The 17,580-nt window shown below is 36.5% G+C and overlaps 1 protein-coding gene across 1 annotated transcript in view; it reads right to left on the bottom strand.

The window, feature by feature from the left end:
• Nucleotides 1–15,717, bottom strand: part of UBL3 (ubiquitin like 3) — a 68,098-nt gene extending 52,381 nt beyond the window's left edge. The window contains exon 1 of the mRNA XM_063103261.1: nt 14,526–15,717. Coding sequence (XP_062959331.1) covers nt 14,526–14,552 — 27 coding nt within the window. The 5' untranslated portion in view covers nt 14,553–15,717. The remainder of the gene's footprint in view (nt 1–14,525) is intronic.
• Between the last annotated feature and the right edge of the window lie 1,863 nt (nt 15,718–17,580).

The following is a 17,580-nucleotide window of genomic DNA, read 5'->3' as shown; positions in this document are numbered from 1 at the left end:
GTAAATCATACATTTAGAGATCTTTTTTACTTTACTTTTGGCAGGTGGAAGGGGAAGTAAATAAAATTTAAAGTATAAAATTCTTTTAAAAAATATCTTGTTCTACAGAGATGTATACAGATACCATACATATATTTTCAAACCTAGAAACAGGATAATGCAAAGTACGGATTGGAAAGGGAAAAGTTTTTTTTTTTTTTTTTTAACGTTGAATCCTTTTGGGGGATCAAAAGACTTTAAAATAAGCACTCCTGCAAATCTCAAATATAAATAAACTCAAACTCCTCCCCCTTTTGATTCTGCCGAAATAAAGGACATACACTGGTTCAGGTGAGTTTTTATTTTGCTTTTACTTCAGTGGAATTACTGACTTAAAATTAGAAAAAATATTTCTAGTCACTGGCACAACCAGACTATAGAATTCCCAGAAAGAAGACTGCATTTTAAAAAGGAAAAATGTTACATATATGATGTGTTAAAAAGAAGCCGATTTTATCCATTAGAAAAACTCAAACACTTAAAGGTTTTCTTATGAGTGAATGTAAATTGCCTATAAAAAGACACACAGTCAAATTCAACCTTTAAGACCTCCCCAAACAAGAACATTTCAAAATTAGTCAATTACACACACACATACACATGTACATCACCTACACAAAAAGACTAGAGGGTAGAGAGCAAAAACATTAATAGCATTTACACCTAAAAAACAGAATTTAATAGATGGCATTATTTTCTTTAAAATGTTTTCTATTTTACAAGTTTTACAATAATCCTGTTACTTTTCTAATTAGTTACAAAATTAGAGTAAAACAATAATACACAAAACAATAAGTCTAGATTTCTCAGTGTTGACAGATAAGATGAATAGAGTATGGTGAAAAAAGGGCAAAATGGGTGGGACAGACCACATCAACACTTTCCTTTAGGAACCACTGGTCAAATACACTGAGAGATCACAGAAAGGATAAATGTTATTCATTTCACCACGGAGGATAAGTTACATTTTATCCATGGATGAATGGTAATTACACGAACCTATTTGATATTGCATATTTATGATTACCATTCCTTTTAAAAAGTTTATTTCTAAAAAATATTGAATTACTTTCAATTTATTTCATTAAACTATTATATTTATACAACTTATTTTCAATTAAAATGTTAAAATATTAAATATTAAGACAAAGATGGTCAAATTAGGCAAGTTATCCTTCTGGCTGAAACTTATAATATGTGACCACAATTAGAATACAAGCAGGTACCATTGTTCTTATCTTTCTAATATCTGATATACCTATACTGGGACACCTCCCTTTTGTACTTGTGGTAATCTTTGGTGCGTTCCTCAAGTAATTATAATTTATGTAAGTTATTCAAGTCACCTGGGAAACAAGAAAAGGGTTTCACAATTTCAGGGTAGATTGCTATCCCTTTTGTCCATCCTGGAATGGCCTCTTGAACTATTCCAGGAAGACTTCAGCTGTGTATCTAATGGTTCTAATTGAGAAATGAGAAACATAAGCATTTCTTCCAGAAATGACTCATGTGTTGGGATAATTTGAAAAACAAAATATAATAATAAGCTTATATCTGAACTCTATACTATATACAAGAGTGAGCCCAGAATAAAGATATTTAGGGAAAATATTTTCCCAGTTTTTTACTTTTCTTGGCTGCCTAACTTCCAAAGGAGTAGGTAGACAGTACTTTGGGGAATGAAAGAGCTGTTTGCTTGCTTCCTGTGCCAGCTGGAAATCTGACAGCACCTCTGAGAGGCAAGATGTCCCAATTTTTTAGTAAAATTGTCTTTCTCTGGGTACAGAGAATTTAACAAGTAAACAGTATCTCTTAGTAAACCCTGCATCAAAACATGAACTGAATGGTTACTACTGAACCAACAACCCTACTATTTGGTAATAAGAGAAATTCACCTGTGTAGGATTAAAAAGGGTCAATTTCAGAGCAAAAACCAAATACTATTCATGCTTGTCTAGATTATATATAAAAGCAAAGCAGAATATTTTGACAATTAGAAGGGTTGGGAAAAGGTAGATACGAGGGCAAAACTGGAAAAATTACAATGATTTAGAAAAATATGGACATATTAAATAAATCCTATGACTAGCACATCAATATTTGAAGAAAACTACAAGAATTATATTAAAAACACTGTTTGAACACATCAAAATATTCACCAAACTACACAAAATGCATTTTAATTAGTCCTTATACTTTACGTCCCTGCAATATCTCTTGTTCCTATTCTTTGAGTCTTATTCTTATTATTTGAGTCTCTCCCTGTATGGCTTTCATAAGAATCCAGCGTTTTTTTTCTTTTGGCTTTCTCATTTTATTAATTTCCTTATTTGAGAAAGGAACTCTGTTTCTTTTCTCACTTTTTTATTCCCCTGTCCCCAAACAGAGATGTTGTACTTCTGGGCTATCCTCCCTCCCTTGAGGAATTCATCTAATCTTATATTGATGTTCTTTTTCTTCAATTGGGTACCCACACTAATTTATATTTTGTAGCCTTCTCTTCTTTCCTGAGAGCTAATTTCACATTCTTACTGGAGTTAAGAAGACGTCAAAGATGACTCCCAGGTTCCTATACTACCTGCCCTTTTTAAAAAGATAATTCTACAACCTTGATTATGTTTTTCTGTATCACAGTAGATTCAAATTAGAAAAGTTAAAAAAAAAAAGGATAATGACAGCGAACCTAAAGACAGAAACAAAAAGAGGATGCTGACATTGAGAGAGAAAAAAAAAAAAAAAAAAAAACTCCAGAGAAATTACAGAAAGTAAAACCAAAAACTTGGCAATCTTAAGACACACACACACACGCACACAGATCTGTTCAGTCCACTGAGAATTAAATATGTAAACCACATAACTGCACTGTCCAATACAGTAAGTAGTCACTGGCTACATGCAGCTATTTTCATTTAAATTAATTAAAATTAAATAAAATTAAAAGTTCAGTTCCTTAGTCACAATAGTCACATTGCAAGAGCTCAAAAGCCACATGTACCTAGTGGCTACCTTATTGGACAACACAATAAAGAACATTTCTATCACTGCAAAAAGTTCTATTGGACAGAGCTGCAGTACTAATTCAACATTTGGTGAGTATTCTCTACGTACTAGGCACTATGCTAGGTTCAGAGGTATAGAAAGATAAGGCCTCGCTCTGCCTTCAAAGAGTACATAGTCTTTCTAGTGAGGGAAACAGATTTTTAAAAATTTTACAAATCCAAGAGTAGAGGTAATATTTGTGAGAAAGCAAGTGATTATGCAGCCTAGTTCTGAATTCCAGATCAATTAACCAGGATTCCAAACCTTTTACCTAGTTTCTATAATCTACCTTCTCCGTAGAGTTGGCCTTGTTTGTTCATCTAGCATTATGACGGAACGGCAAGTGATGCTGTAATTTACCACTACCTAGAAAGCCCTGGCCATCAGAACTGGAGACACTGCCACACAAACACAATTTAAGTAAACTCTGTCCCTCTGGAGTTGATGCTTTACACTGCTGGCAAGCCCTGAAGCCATCTTGCCACTCTGGCTACTTTTCCTTGGTCCCTCCCAGTAGGCAGCTTTGCCTCAACTGTCACTTTTGGTTTAGAGCTCCCAAAATGTCCTCTACTTATAGTTACTAACACCCTGACAAAATTATAAGACATTACCAAGGAATTAACACTGCAGTTGAATACAAGTCTCAGATGCAAATGGAGCAGGGAAAGAAGAGGCACAATCTAAGTAGAAAGGGAAGACTCCTCAAGGATGAAAGAGAGAAGCATAAAAGGTAATGGAAAGATTTGTGGACAAGCATGGGTTCATTACAACTCAAACACAGTGTACATACAAGGGGGCAACTTCAGGAAATGAAGCTATATTGCAGCCCATCTGCCAACAGTCACATGTTCAGGCAAAAAACCCAGGATTCATTACCAGAAGACCTGCACTGAAAGTAGTACTAAAGAGAGATTAAAATTACCAGTGGATACTTCAAAAAGTTTGTGGAAAAATAGAATTAAAAGGTAATGTGAATATTTCCATGAACTTTTTGAAGATACCTCATACAATAAAAGAGGAAAAAATGAAAACCCCCAGAAGGGCAAATGTGAGGACAAAATGAAATGAATAATGACTATTTTAACAACATTATTACTGTTACTACTATTACTATTTCAACAACAATAATAATGATGTCATTGGGGTTTAAAATAAAACAAAGGGTGGAACAGGGGTAAATGGGATTGAAGTGTTGTAAGGCCTTTCAAGTTCGCAATAAGTGGTAAGAGGCAGTAACTTATGACAGACTCAAATAAGTCAAAGATGTATTTGTAATCTCTAGGTTAGCCAGTAAAGATAATATAAGAAATAAGCTAAGGGAAGAGAGAGGGAAAAAATGTTTGGTTAATTCCAAAGAAACAAGAAATGGAAAAGTTAAAAGGACTGATGGTGAAAGTAGAAAACAAATAGTAAAATGGTAAATTTAAACCTCAATAATGTAGTACAGTAATTACAAAATTAATGTAAAACAACAAAGATTATCAAACTTAAAGAGATTATCTGAAGTATAATGACAAAGAAAGGTTTAAAGAAAAAGGGTGAAAAATAAGCCTAAAGAAAGTTGTATTAATATGCAAAAATAACCAGACTTTAAAGCAAAAAAAGTCACTAGAGATAAAGATAATAGTGCATCAATCCAATAGGAAGACACGACAATCATAAATTTGCAGCTAATAACTTAGCTTCAAAATATATAAGGCAAAATTTGAGAGAACTAAAAGAGCATATAGACAAATCCTCACACACTTGGAGCTTTTAACACACTTCTTTCAACTGAGTGATAAAAAAGAGACAAAAAAGTCAGCAGTGATATAGTAGAACAAACATGATTAATAAACTTTATATGGCACACCACACTCAATTTTCTAAAACTGACCTTAAACCAAGTGTCAACAAATTACCCACAACTGAAATCACAGAAAGGATAGTCCCAGTTCACAACAGTATTAACTATAGATACCAATAACAAAAATATAGCTAGAAAGTCCCCAAATGCTTAGATATTAAGCAATATATTTCTAAATAACCCATGGATCAAAGAAAAAACCACAATAGAAATTTTGAAATATTTTTAATTGAATGATAATTAAAATAATATATATTGGACTTGTGAGATCGAGCTAAAGTTGCATTTAGAAGGAAATGTCATAAAAATAAATGTATGCATTAAAAAAAAGTCTGATAATTAATGACTTAAGTATCCATCTCAAGAAATTTGAAAAAGAACAGCAAATTAAATTTTTAAAAAGTAAAAGGAAAAAAATAAAGGTAAAAGCAGAAATCAATAGAAAGTAAAGAATTTTTAAAATCTGAAAATTGGCTCTTTGAAAAGACTAATTTAGATACAGAGGCAGAAATTACCAACAAACAGATTCAGAAAGCAGATACCATTAAAGATACTACAAACATCAAAAAGATACTGAAAAAAACTTTAAGACAGATTGATAAATTTAGATGAAATGAACAAATCCTTTAAAAAGCAAAACTTGTCAAAATTGACAAAGAAGAAATAGAAAATGTGACTAATCCTATGTACACTGGAGAAACAGAATCAATAAACTCTACATGAAAAATCTAGATGGCTTCACCAGTGGATTCTTTTCAACATTTATTGATAAAAAAAAAAAAACCCAAAAAACAAACAAAAAAAACAATCTCCACAAACACTTCCAGAGAATAAAAAAAAATTCCCACTTCATTTTATGAGGGTAGTGTAATCTTGACATCAAAATCCAAAGACTTTACAAGAAATTAAAACTGCTAGTCAATCTTTTTCACAAACAAAAATAAAAACATTCTAAATGAAGTAAAATCAAGAATACTAAAAGGATAATGCATAATGAAAAAGCTAGGTTTATCTAGAATTCAAAGATGCTTTAAAATTAGGAAATATGTATTCTCTTCCCTACATCCCTTCTCCCTCAAATTACACTTATCTTTTGACACAGCCACTACATTCCTAAGAATTTTATCCTAAGGGAGTAATCAGACAAGGCACAGAGATATGTTTAAGAATATCCATTATACAATTGTTTGTAACAGCTTTTAAATGCCCATGAATATGGAATTCGCTAAATTTTTTGTCAGTATCAGTTCAAAATTATAAAATGGTTCTATACTTATTTGAATAGATGTTCATGATACATGACTAAATGAAAAAAAGCAGGATACAAAAACAAATATTTCTAAGGCAAAAACACTAATTTTACATGAAACAAAACTATCCATTCTTTGAGCTTGTAAGATAAAAAAATAAAAGAAAAAAGGGAAAAATTAAACATATATAGTGAGAACATTTTGTCTAGACAATGAATTGCCATCTTAAGTACATAAACAAAAGATACAACAACAAACTTCAATAACATTCTTCAGCAGAAAGAACATTTCTCTTCTCAAAATCTAGTCAAAGAAAACTGCCCACATATGTATTTTACTTAGACCATAAAAAATGCTACTAGATTTGAATCAATCAAGAAAATCTTATATATAAGTTATAGTATGAACATAAAACTAAAATGCCCTGAAAGCACTCAATTCTTTACAAATCAATCTATTCGTTACATATAAGAGTATAAAGCATTCAAATAGGAAAATTCTATTGTGTCACAAATATATACACAAGAGGACTCAAAGTTCCAACAAGTTTAAAGGAAACTCCCTTCACCCTTTAATTTTAGCAATTAGTAAGACAACCGACCTTCATTAAAATCACTGCAATCTAGAAGTTACATAGTATATTACAAAGATATATAAAATAGGTTTCATCTCTATGCTACCTTGCTAGCTCAGAACAATCAGCAGTGACTTCCTGGAACTAGGTGTTGGGAAGGAATCTGAGGCATTCTGCTTAAGAAAATGTGCCTGAGGGATTTAGCAATGTTAGCTCGGGCATGGTAGGGGAGAAGGGTGCTGGATGTTTATCATTTATCACTGTTACCATCAGACCCAAATTCCTATCCTAGCTGAACTTTTTCCTTAGCTATGTGACCTCAAACAAGTTCCTTATCCACTCTGAGGGAAAAGTGAGCTCTGCTGATAATCAGACTATGATGTCTGAAAGACACAGACAAGGCCATCAGAAGACCAACAGATAACAAGGCCACAACTAAGCTCCAAAATCACTAACGATCTCCCTTTCTCTGAGTGATTACTACTTTCTCACCAATGACTCTCCCAGCCCCCTTCATTTCTCCTGCCTTCTAAACACTGTTGAGAGCTGCAATTACTAACCCACCTCCACCTCATGCATGACAGCACTCAATCAGGAGTCCCTATTTCCCCTAGTCTCTCATTAGAATCATTCAGCACAGCCCAAACCCTACTGGAAACTCCTCCCATCCCCTTTTAGGGAGACTCCCCAGGACTCTTCTGGCCTGTGCTCTTCCTTGCTGCAAGCCAATAAACCTAACTTGTTTCACTATAGATGCATTCCTAGTGGTCTTCACCTGGTGGGCATTAGCAGTTTCTTTATTTGTATACTAACTATAATTATCCAGGGTCTCTGTGAGGAATAAATGAAACGTTATAATAAAATTCTGCCTGGTAAATAGCAAGTATACAACAAACAGTCCTCTCTTCTCCATGAGCTCAAAGTAAAGCTATATATGTAATTTTATTTTTTAAATCATCTACCTAGTTCTTCACTACAAGAATCTACATCTCTGTAAAACACAGTTAAGAGCCAGAAAATAAGCACCCCAAATATGACATAAACAGAACTGCAAGCAACCAAAACAAATAAAAGATCATGCACTTTACTCTAGAGCAACTCCTGAAAATCCTACTTGGACACCAATTGCCCATTTTAAACACACATTATTCCAATAAACTTTGGAAATGTAGTTTCCACACTCATAGCAAATTAGAATCAATAACTGTAAATAGTAAGAGTGGGATGGATAGGCACACTGACTACAGAAAGAAGTAACTGCTCAACAAGGCAAGAGGCAGAAAAACCATTTTAAATATCAAAGACAGGAAGTTAAAAAAAAATCTTCAATGCTCAAAAATCTTCAATCATCTAGAGAAGTGGCTTCTAATTTTTTTATCGAACATCCCAACTATAAAAACTTGAGCACATATCTTCAGTACATGTGCATTCATTTATAAATTGTATATTACACATAATAAAACATACTAAAAACAGAAATTAAAAGATAAAAATGTTTTAATTTTTACTTTATTATTTTAACTATTAACTATTTTAAATATTAATTTGTTTTAATTTTGCAATCACTAAAAATACTATTACCATTAACATATTAAGTGAGAGCACTGTTATCAAATATGCCTCTTTATTTTTTTAAGTCTTCATTTCCCAGTTTGCAAATTTCAATGTATTTTGACGCTTGGTTTTAAGACCTGTCATAACTGAAAAACCTAGCTCATAACGATGCATAGATCCATATAAAAGAATATGTCATTTACCAGTGCTTAATAAATCATACTACTTTTCAATTCTATCACTAAATTTGCAAAAGTTTTTTTAAAAGCCAGCCACCTGATGTCAATGTTATTTAAATTTTATTTTTCCTTAGTTAGGAAAAAATTTTTGCAAACTAAATGTTTTACTTTTGGTGTTTCCAATAAACAGGTCCAAAGTCCATTGAAATTCTTTGCAAAGAAGATTTTTCAACAGATTGGAAATATCTAAACACGCTTTCGAAATGATCTCTCTCCATAACATTAGTTTCTTCTGAAAAGCAGGTACTTTCTTACTGTTTAAGAAGTCAATTTGCCTTGAAGTGGCAACTGAGTATTTGTTTTCTCAAGAATATCTGTGAGGCAGCATACTATTAATAGCCTGTAGTCATCATGGAAACCATCAGCATCTAGAATTCTCATTTTTTTGTAATAAAAATGTGCAATTTATCTTAGAGTTCTACAACTCTTAGATACTTTGACAATAAATCTCTGTTCCCCATCTTAATACAAAGTATCATAGGTTCTTCATTTTGAAGTATTTTTAAAAGTAATTACAGGGCCAGCCAGAGGCTCACTTGGGAGAGCATGATGCTAACACCACCAAGTCAAGGGTTAAGATCCCCCCTTACCGGTCATCTTTTAAAAAATAAAAATAAATAAAAAATAAAAGTAACTACATATATACTATAGCAGAATAACTGCAAAAACTTTAAGGAACTCATGGTGCTGCTATTGACCTCTGTGTTACAGCATTAACACATCTTCCCTCAGCAAACCACACTCACTGTAACCACCTGAATGTGGACCTAGGAAGGCGTCAGAGGTCACCCTCCCCCTCTTTTGGGGGCACAAAATAAACAAACAGAAGTTCTAATATTTTTTTATTTCACACTTCAAAACTGACTCATCTCACCTAACTTTGTAAATTACTGATCTAGTGAAGAGGGATAAAGCTTTGCTATCTACATTAGGTGCTGAGGGTATCACATTACACAGATAGGTACCCAATTAACTCTGACTGAACAAAACCAGTATTATTCAAATGGTGGCTCTAAGTCACCAAAAATAAGTTAAATTATGTATAGTATATTGTTTAAATAAATATAACAGTACTTCAAATTTATTAGGTCTAGCTATTTTAAAACACAACCTTCACGTATTCAGAAAATTTACTGATTCAGAATGACTTATAATTGAGGGTTTCCAGGTTATCATGAATTCTACAGTCACTTTCAATTTTCTTCCCCAGAATGACAGGAATTTGAAAATCAAAGAGCATACTGAAGAAGTGTATGCTTCAGTCTCCTAAAAAATTTAGTGTTCCATATTATGAAAATTAATAGAGCCATCAGTATTTTATCCACTGACTTAAAATAATTTCAAACTTTAATATTAAAAAATATTTTTCATATTCAAAGTAATAATAGAAGTAGACATCATAGATTTCAAATTTAATACCACTATTAGTAGTAGTAGTATGGAACAATATTTACTTTTTCCAAAGTGACAAAGAAAGGAACGCTTTGTGAGTCAAGAAAGTCACTCAGTTTTTCTGTTTTTTTTTTTTTTTTGGAGGCTGGCCCGTATTGGCCAGTAAGAGGATCTGAACCCTTGACCTTGGTGTTATCAGAATAACACTCTAACTAATTGAACCAACCGGCCAGCCATCAGCAGTTTTAAATGTCTATTCTGTTTTAGAAACTATGGGAGAGAGAATAAACATGAGATACAGTACTTCTATACACGTAAATTTGATACCTGTGTAAGAAGAATGTCAAAAACTCTGAAGGAAAATGGTTCCAGGAAGGAAAAAGATCACTTTGGGCTTGAATGAACTAGAGACCATTTCACAGAGGAGAGGGACACGAGCTGGGGTAGGATTCAGAGTCAGAAAGAAAAAGGCATTCAAAGCTGAGGGAAATAATTTGTCATCTGTTTTCTTAATAAAAATGTTTAATTCAAAACACCAAATATAAGACACACTCAAGTAAAACAATTTAGAAAAACATTCAATTAGAAATATATTCTTCATTAAGCTATTCATCAAGTCACACACATATAGGTAAACGTTACTTATCTACCCTTTAGCTTCATAAAACTTCCCAACTTAGACATAAAATAAGAGTCTAGCAAGAGAAAGAAAAATAAAAAGGAATTGTAAGAAAGAAAGTCCCAGGGACCGGCCTGTGGCTCACTTGGAGAGCGTGGTGCTGACAATACCAAGTCAAGGGTTAAGATCCCCTTACCGGTCATCTTTAAAAATTAAAATTAAAATTAAAATAAAAAAAAAAAAGAGAGAAAATCCTTTGGCATTAGATCTCATTATACTTTTCTCAATGTTAAAAATGTTCTATTCCCTGGACCTTTTTCTAGCATGGCATTTTCCCCTGGTATATCTATATCTGACATTTTACTTTAACTTGGAAAAGTGGTAAAAGTTCATTTTGAAAGGAAATTCATTTTAGCAAGTTCCTGTCCACAAGAGGGCTCCAGTATTTCTTCCATGAATGGAAGAGCTATAACAAAAATTACAATGAAAATATTCATTAAGCACGTAAAATGTACTACAAAAAAACCTTGAATTATCATTATCTCATTTTACCCCAGACTACAAATTGTTACATCTGCTCCAATTTCTACATTCATAGTTTTTAAAGATACAGGGCTTTTCTAACTTTTTTAAAAAATCAACTAAAATGTTTCAAATACCAATACTGCTTGGCCATTATTCTCACGTTGTCAATTTTTCTCTTAGGTAGAGTTTTCAATTTAATAGAATTAAAGTATCATTTTAGTCCAAAGCTCTAAATAGTAGACCAAATGGTATATATAATACTTTTATAAATACAAGAATGCATTTCTTGATAACTTTTCCAATCCAGAAAGCAAAATTACCACTTTATTCACCCAGTCTTAGGCCTTATTACTAAAATGGACAGTAAATATTTTCTTGCAGAAAACCTACAGTTAGCATAAGTCATGCTACAATTATAAACAATGAATATTGCCCCATCATGAACTATAATCTTGGCTGAAAAAAAAAAAGTAAATTATTTAAATAAAATGTATTATGATATTCCCTTTGGATATTTTCAGATTGTTTTTCACAAATAAGTTACTACACTGAGATGTTAGTAAATCTCGTTCAAACTCAATCACTCTTAGCAAAAGAAACACCAATATATCATGTAAACACATTTGTAATATTTACAGGACATATACCTTAGAGAATGTTGATTGGAAAAGTATCAACTGAAAATTTTTTTTCTAAAGAGTACAGCAAACCCATTCACTGGGGTGCCATTCCCCCCTTTAAAAAATTGACTAAGTTTGGATTTTAAAAAATAAACTGGTAAACACAAAAGTTTTATTGAACATTTAAAAAAATTTTTTTGTAAATGTGACCCTATTTACAAAAAAAACCCAATGCTAAAAAATCGATTTTTAAAGTGAGCCTTAATCATAGCTATAAGAAGACTTTACCAAAAACATCAATTGACTTAGCAATTACCGTAGCTCAAGAATGAATTCTCTCTACTGAAAACATGACAGGGGTTATAACTTCTCCATGTCACTTTATCTCTCAAATAGGATTTTCCTATACTACTGACAAGCACCATTTAAATGTAAAAGAGCGTAACATTTGTTTCTAAAATAGCACATACTAGCTGTCAACACTTAGAAAGCTTAACATTTTATTGTAAAAAATGTGTGTAAACTTGCAAGTTTAGTGGATTGTAACAGAAGGTATCCTGATCAATTTAGAGTTATGCTGCAAAGGAAATGTTAGTTTGTGGAAAGATGTGGGAGTGGTGAGGCTGGCTTTTCAAGATTCAGTGTAGTAAATTGTTCTCACTTTAAGTCATGAATGTAAACTCAAATAACTGCCAATTATTGGTATGAAGAGTTTAACAAATATGAAGCATTTAATTGACAACTTCTAACCAATATTCATCATGTTATATTTCAAAAAGTTGATAATTCTAGGCATATATCAAATGAAGGCACTTCTTAAGCAAAAATGCAATGTAAGTAATAGAGAAAAAAGGTTTAAAAGGCTTTAACCAAAAAACCATAACCTCCAACAGGTTGAAGAGCTAGAAAACGAGACATAAAAAATACTCAGAACAATCTAACCTGTGCAGTACCTTAGTACACACTCTGAAATAGCATCATCAGGGCATTATATGTTTATTACATAATACTGCTTTGCCCTTGCATATCACCTTTAATCAAGGGATCTCAAAGCACCACAGAATCATCAAGGCCTTAACATACAGTCTGAAACTGATAAACAGTTGTATTTTATAACTGCAGCTATGAATAAAACCTTGCCCCTACTTCCCAGTCTTCTGATTCCAACATCAGCTTCCTTACCCTCTCTGTCTTGGAAACAGTATCCCCCAAATCATTTCAATTTGTGACTGATGCTATGCACATTCCAGCTTTTCTTCATTAGTGGGCCAACAGAAACTAATAACTCTGTTTTAATGACACAAATCTATTTCATTACAACTTCTATGAGAGAAAAATGCTACTTAGGATGAACATATCTTTCACTGTGCATGAAGATATAAAATGGAGCCTTTAGAGAGAACATATCTTCGCTGGAGGCTATGAGCCCACAGATCAGTCATCAAACAGGGGAAATAGCATTTTCCAGCACTGTCTAGAGACCTCTCCAGGCAACTTCAAGAGCAGTGTAGAGGAAACCATGTTCAGCCATCCTTAACCAAGCAGGAGACTATTCACATGTGTGCGCACCAGGAGGGAAGGGAAAACTAAAAAGACAACGCATGAGTTTTAAGACTCAGGAAGGAAAGTGTAAGGTTGCCATGTGGCCTCCCAAGAGACCAAACACTGTGGTTCCTTTGCATTTAAACAGAGCATTAAATGGGAAATCAAACACAAGCGAAATGTCTTTAAACCAAGGACAAATATGCCATTTAGAGTCATTTTATTTTTCTTATTTTAAAATCTGTAAATGAGGTTTGCTCTTATAGAAACATTTGACATGTTAAAATTTAATTATCAGCAAAGTCCAATTTTGTTTTTCACTGTAATACACACTCAAATGTTAATATAAGTAAGCATAAACTACATTAACCTCAATTCTTTCATACACAGGATTATTCATCTTCCTGTTAATTGCACTATGTTTGTTCTTAGGACTGCAAAGTATAATTTCACACTCATACAAATCCACCCCCCAGCGCTGTAAGCCTACACGGTTACAGTTAGTCAACAGATTCACAACCTCAATCTTTATAAACAAGAACAAAAAAGCCTCAATAAACAAAAGTACTTTTTCTTTCAAGTTCTCAACATTCAGTGATCAAGGCTCAATAACATGTTCCATTAGCTTTTCAAAGTCTAACATGTAATACTACTAAATATTTGTAGTAAAAAGCCCTGGAATATTCATTAAAAGTACCAATATACAGTCAGCCTAGATTTGATTCCAAAACGTCTTAATGCTTCTCTTGTCATACCTATTCACCCAGACGTTTCGAAAAGCTCACAGCAAATTCTAGTATACTTTTTCTTGAAGAGATGTGCATCCCTGTTCTTGAAAAATATCAGGCTTGTAACTACTGCATTAATGATCCCGTCTGTGTCACTGAGCGAGATTCCCGTTTCCTGTCTACCTTTGTATGAAGTAGGACACCCGTCCTCAGCTCTGCTCACCGTCACTGGCGTTTTCAGAAGCGTTAAAATACAAGTGTTCAGAAGTTTCCAGCAAAGAGGGAGATGTTTTCTCAACTTCAAGCTACCTTTCTCCATTTCCCTACTTCTCCACTGTCTTCAACGATTTTAAAAACATAACAAAATGAGAAACCCCGTATTAAAAGCAGTACTTTCTAAAAGGGGAAAACCAGAAGCTCCAACTTCTCCAAATCTCTCAGTACGGTGGCTTTTCGACAGTCCCCAGCAAACCTTCGCCCCACGCCTGCGTCCTTTCTGATTAAATAAGATTAGAAACCACAATTAAATCAGAGTGTCATAACTTATCCTTCACTTACCATATCCGCCGGGACATTACTGGACATCTTGCCGTTTGATATATACCCAGATGTTTACGGAAAAAGAAAAAAGAAATTACAACAACAAACAAAAAAAGAGCAGGTCTTCAAGCTACAGAAATAAACCTTCACGATTTTGATGGGTTCGTGATGCGCTTTCCAGAAAAAAAAAAAAAAAAAAAAATAGTAAGTTATTTCGGAGCCAAAGTGCCGGCCTAGCCGAGGGTCTGGTGCGAAGAGGAACAATCCCCAGGAGCTGTGTGGCCGGACGGAGGAAAGTGTCGGGACGGCAGCGGCAGCCCCGTCGGCCTCGTCGTCAGCAGCAGCAGCAGCAGCAGCAGCAGCAGCCCCAGGACCGGCCGCGCCAGGTGGACCGAGCCGAGTGACACACGGACATGGAGCGGGGTGGGAGGGGGTTAAATCCGCCTTCCTCCTTTCCCAGCCCCGGCAATGATTCACACTCGCTCCCGAGTCAAGTCCTCATTAAGCAGGAGAAAAATGCCGCGGTGTGGATGTCCACAGATAACTATGTAGCTACACATCGACGCGTGAGCAGCGAGGGGCGGCCGCGCTGTGGCCGGACGCCGGCCGCGGACCCCGCCGAGGGGCCGCACGCCAGGGGCTGGTGCGGACGGCGCGCGGAAAGGGCTCAACTCGGAGCGCCGGGGCTGAGAGCCGGGCCGCGGAAAGCCGCGCTCAAGGGCATTTAACTAGTTGGGAGCCAAAGCGAAAGCCCCGGGTGGAGAGTCGGGCCGGGGGGCGCGGGGGCGCTCGGGGCCGGGCAGGACGGTCCACGGCCCCTCGGGGCTCAGGCCGCGGGCGCCTCCGGGAAGCAGCGGGGCTCCGGGCGCATCGTCTCCGGCTCCTCGGCGATCCTCTTCTGCCTCCGCCCCCCCGCCACCGCCTCCCCCGTCTCCGCCTTCCCCTCTTCTCCCCGGCCTCGCGAGCTCCGGCGACGCCGACTCCGGCTGGTCCCCGGAAGAGGCGGAAAGGGCCGGGTCCTCCCTCTCCTCAGCCCAAGAATGGTTTCCTGTCAGAGCTTTGTCTCTCCACTTCCTCCTCCACTTTTCAGTCCCACACGCCGCGGCCGCCTCCTGTCATCGCCTCTCAAACCAACATGGCGGCAGGCGGCGGCGGCAGCCTCAGCGCTAGTAGGAGACACGGGGAGAACACGGCCCCCCTCGCAGCCGCCGCCCCCGCCCTCCCTCCGCGGACACCGAGTGCGTCACCACGGAGACCACCCTGGAGCATCACGGGAAGTGTAGTCTACGGGGGTGGGGGGAGGGGGCTCCGAACGCGTCCTCGCCAGGCTCTGAAGCCACGCCCCTCGTAGCAACAGTTGCTAGGAAAAGAAAGCTTCCTTCCCTGCCTTTAGCCAAGCTGCTGTCCAAGAGTTAGGTGATACCTGCTACCAGGAGTGCTGTGATCATGAGAATTGTTGGGGGAAAATAATCCTGCACAGAAAAATTCCTTCATGCACCGTATGCACACAGAGTTAAAATATGGTATACCTCTAAGCAGAATCATTCGTTTTAATTACGGCACGCTCTCCACCTGCAATCTCAAAGCATTTTGTAGAGTGATATCATCTAGGTCTCCTGAACATTACATTCTGAAGATCAGAAACAATCATTGATTTCCAATAAGGCCACAGACGTTCAACAGGAACAAGGATCTCATTAAGCAATGAGAATGTTTGAACGTGTGTTTCTTGAAGACCCAGTGCCATAAAGCCACAATCTACTTAAGTGAAATTACCAAAAAATATATTTGACACAATAGCGTTATCGTGCCAAATCTATATCAGGAAATAGCTACTACAAACTACATGGGCATTCACCAGTTTACCCAGCTAGCCTCTAAACTCTGTTTCACTCATAATGTAATTGAAAACCTATCCACCTGCAGTGATTAGCAAATAGCAGAAAATAATGCCATTATTGAGAGACTTAGGTGAAAAATATGTCTACTCCAGTTTTAGGAACAAAATGCAGAAACCATAAATGCCCATCTGAATCCCTGCTCATATCTCTCTTAGTCCTTTGGCAGAGTACTTTAGGAAAGGTAGTCTCAATAAGACACCTGTATAAAAATGCCAGTGGGTTTAGAGTCTGAAAGCCACCTCTCCAGCCTACAGCTATATGACCTCATTTGCAAAACAGCCTTGCCTACCTTCCAGGAGTAAAGCAGGGGCAGTGTGAGGATGAGTTCATTCATGGGAAATAAATCACTTTGTAAATAATAATGCATCATTTGATGTGAAATGTTACTACTCATTCTCTCAGCTTGCAAAAGTGCCAGGCACTCTGCTAGGCGCTAGGAGTTTAAAAATGGATACTCCAGTCAATGTCTTCGGGGAGCTCATTGTCTGGAAGCCTGTGTCATTCACCACAGCAATCTCTCCAGTCAGGTTTGTCTCATCAGATGAAAACTCACAGGATTTTTAGTGTACCTGCCTCTTGAGTAGCCTGGCTGGAGAGATTCCAAGCACTCCTAGGAGCCTACATCACCCTGAGGAGGATAGATCAAATTCCCAAAGAAACCAAATGGCAGAGGAAAAAAGGGACCCAAATCTCATCATTATTAGGCTTCAGGACTTTGTCTAGATACTTCTGAGTCTGTGGTTGTGTTATTTTTCCATGGCCTCTGTTATTTGGTTGCTTATTCTGCATGTTTAACAGGCACAGAGTTCGCTTACCTCTCCACCAGCCCTCCAGAAATAAGGGCAGTTGAAAATGCTTTAATTGACCAATGAGTATAGAAGGAATACTGGAACACATTTTGAAAGCTCCCCCTCACAAAGCTAGTCTCCCGCCCCTGACCCCAACTTTTATACAATGACCCCCCCGGGCCATGGCTCTGCCAGGCCTAAGTGCTACTGTAGAGAGAGAGGCAAGAAGCGTAAGACGGCAGGACCAACTCACACTTCCTCTGCCACTTTTCAACAGCCCCACAGCCAGGGATGCAATTGCCACCCCCAACCCCTCACGCCAACCCCAAAGCTTGGCGGTGTGCCACATGATGTTGCTGTGTAGTACTAGTTGCCACTGCCACC

This window comes from Cynocephalus volans, chromosome 7 (genome assembly GCF_027409185.1).
Source record: "Cynocephalus volans isolate mCynVol1 chromosome 7, mCynVol1.pri, whole genome shotgun sequence".
In the NCBI taxonomy this organism is placed as follows: Eukaryota; Metazoa; Chordata; class Mammalia; order Dermoptera; family Cynocephalidae; genus Cynocephalus; species Cynocephalus volans.
Note: the sequence above shows the minus strand (reverse complement) of the source record. Positions and strands in the feature narration are given on the sequence as shown.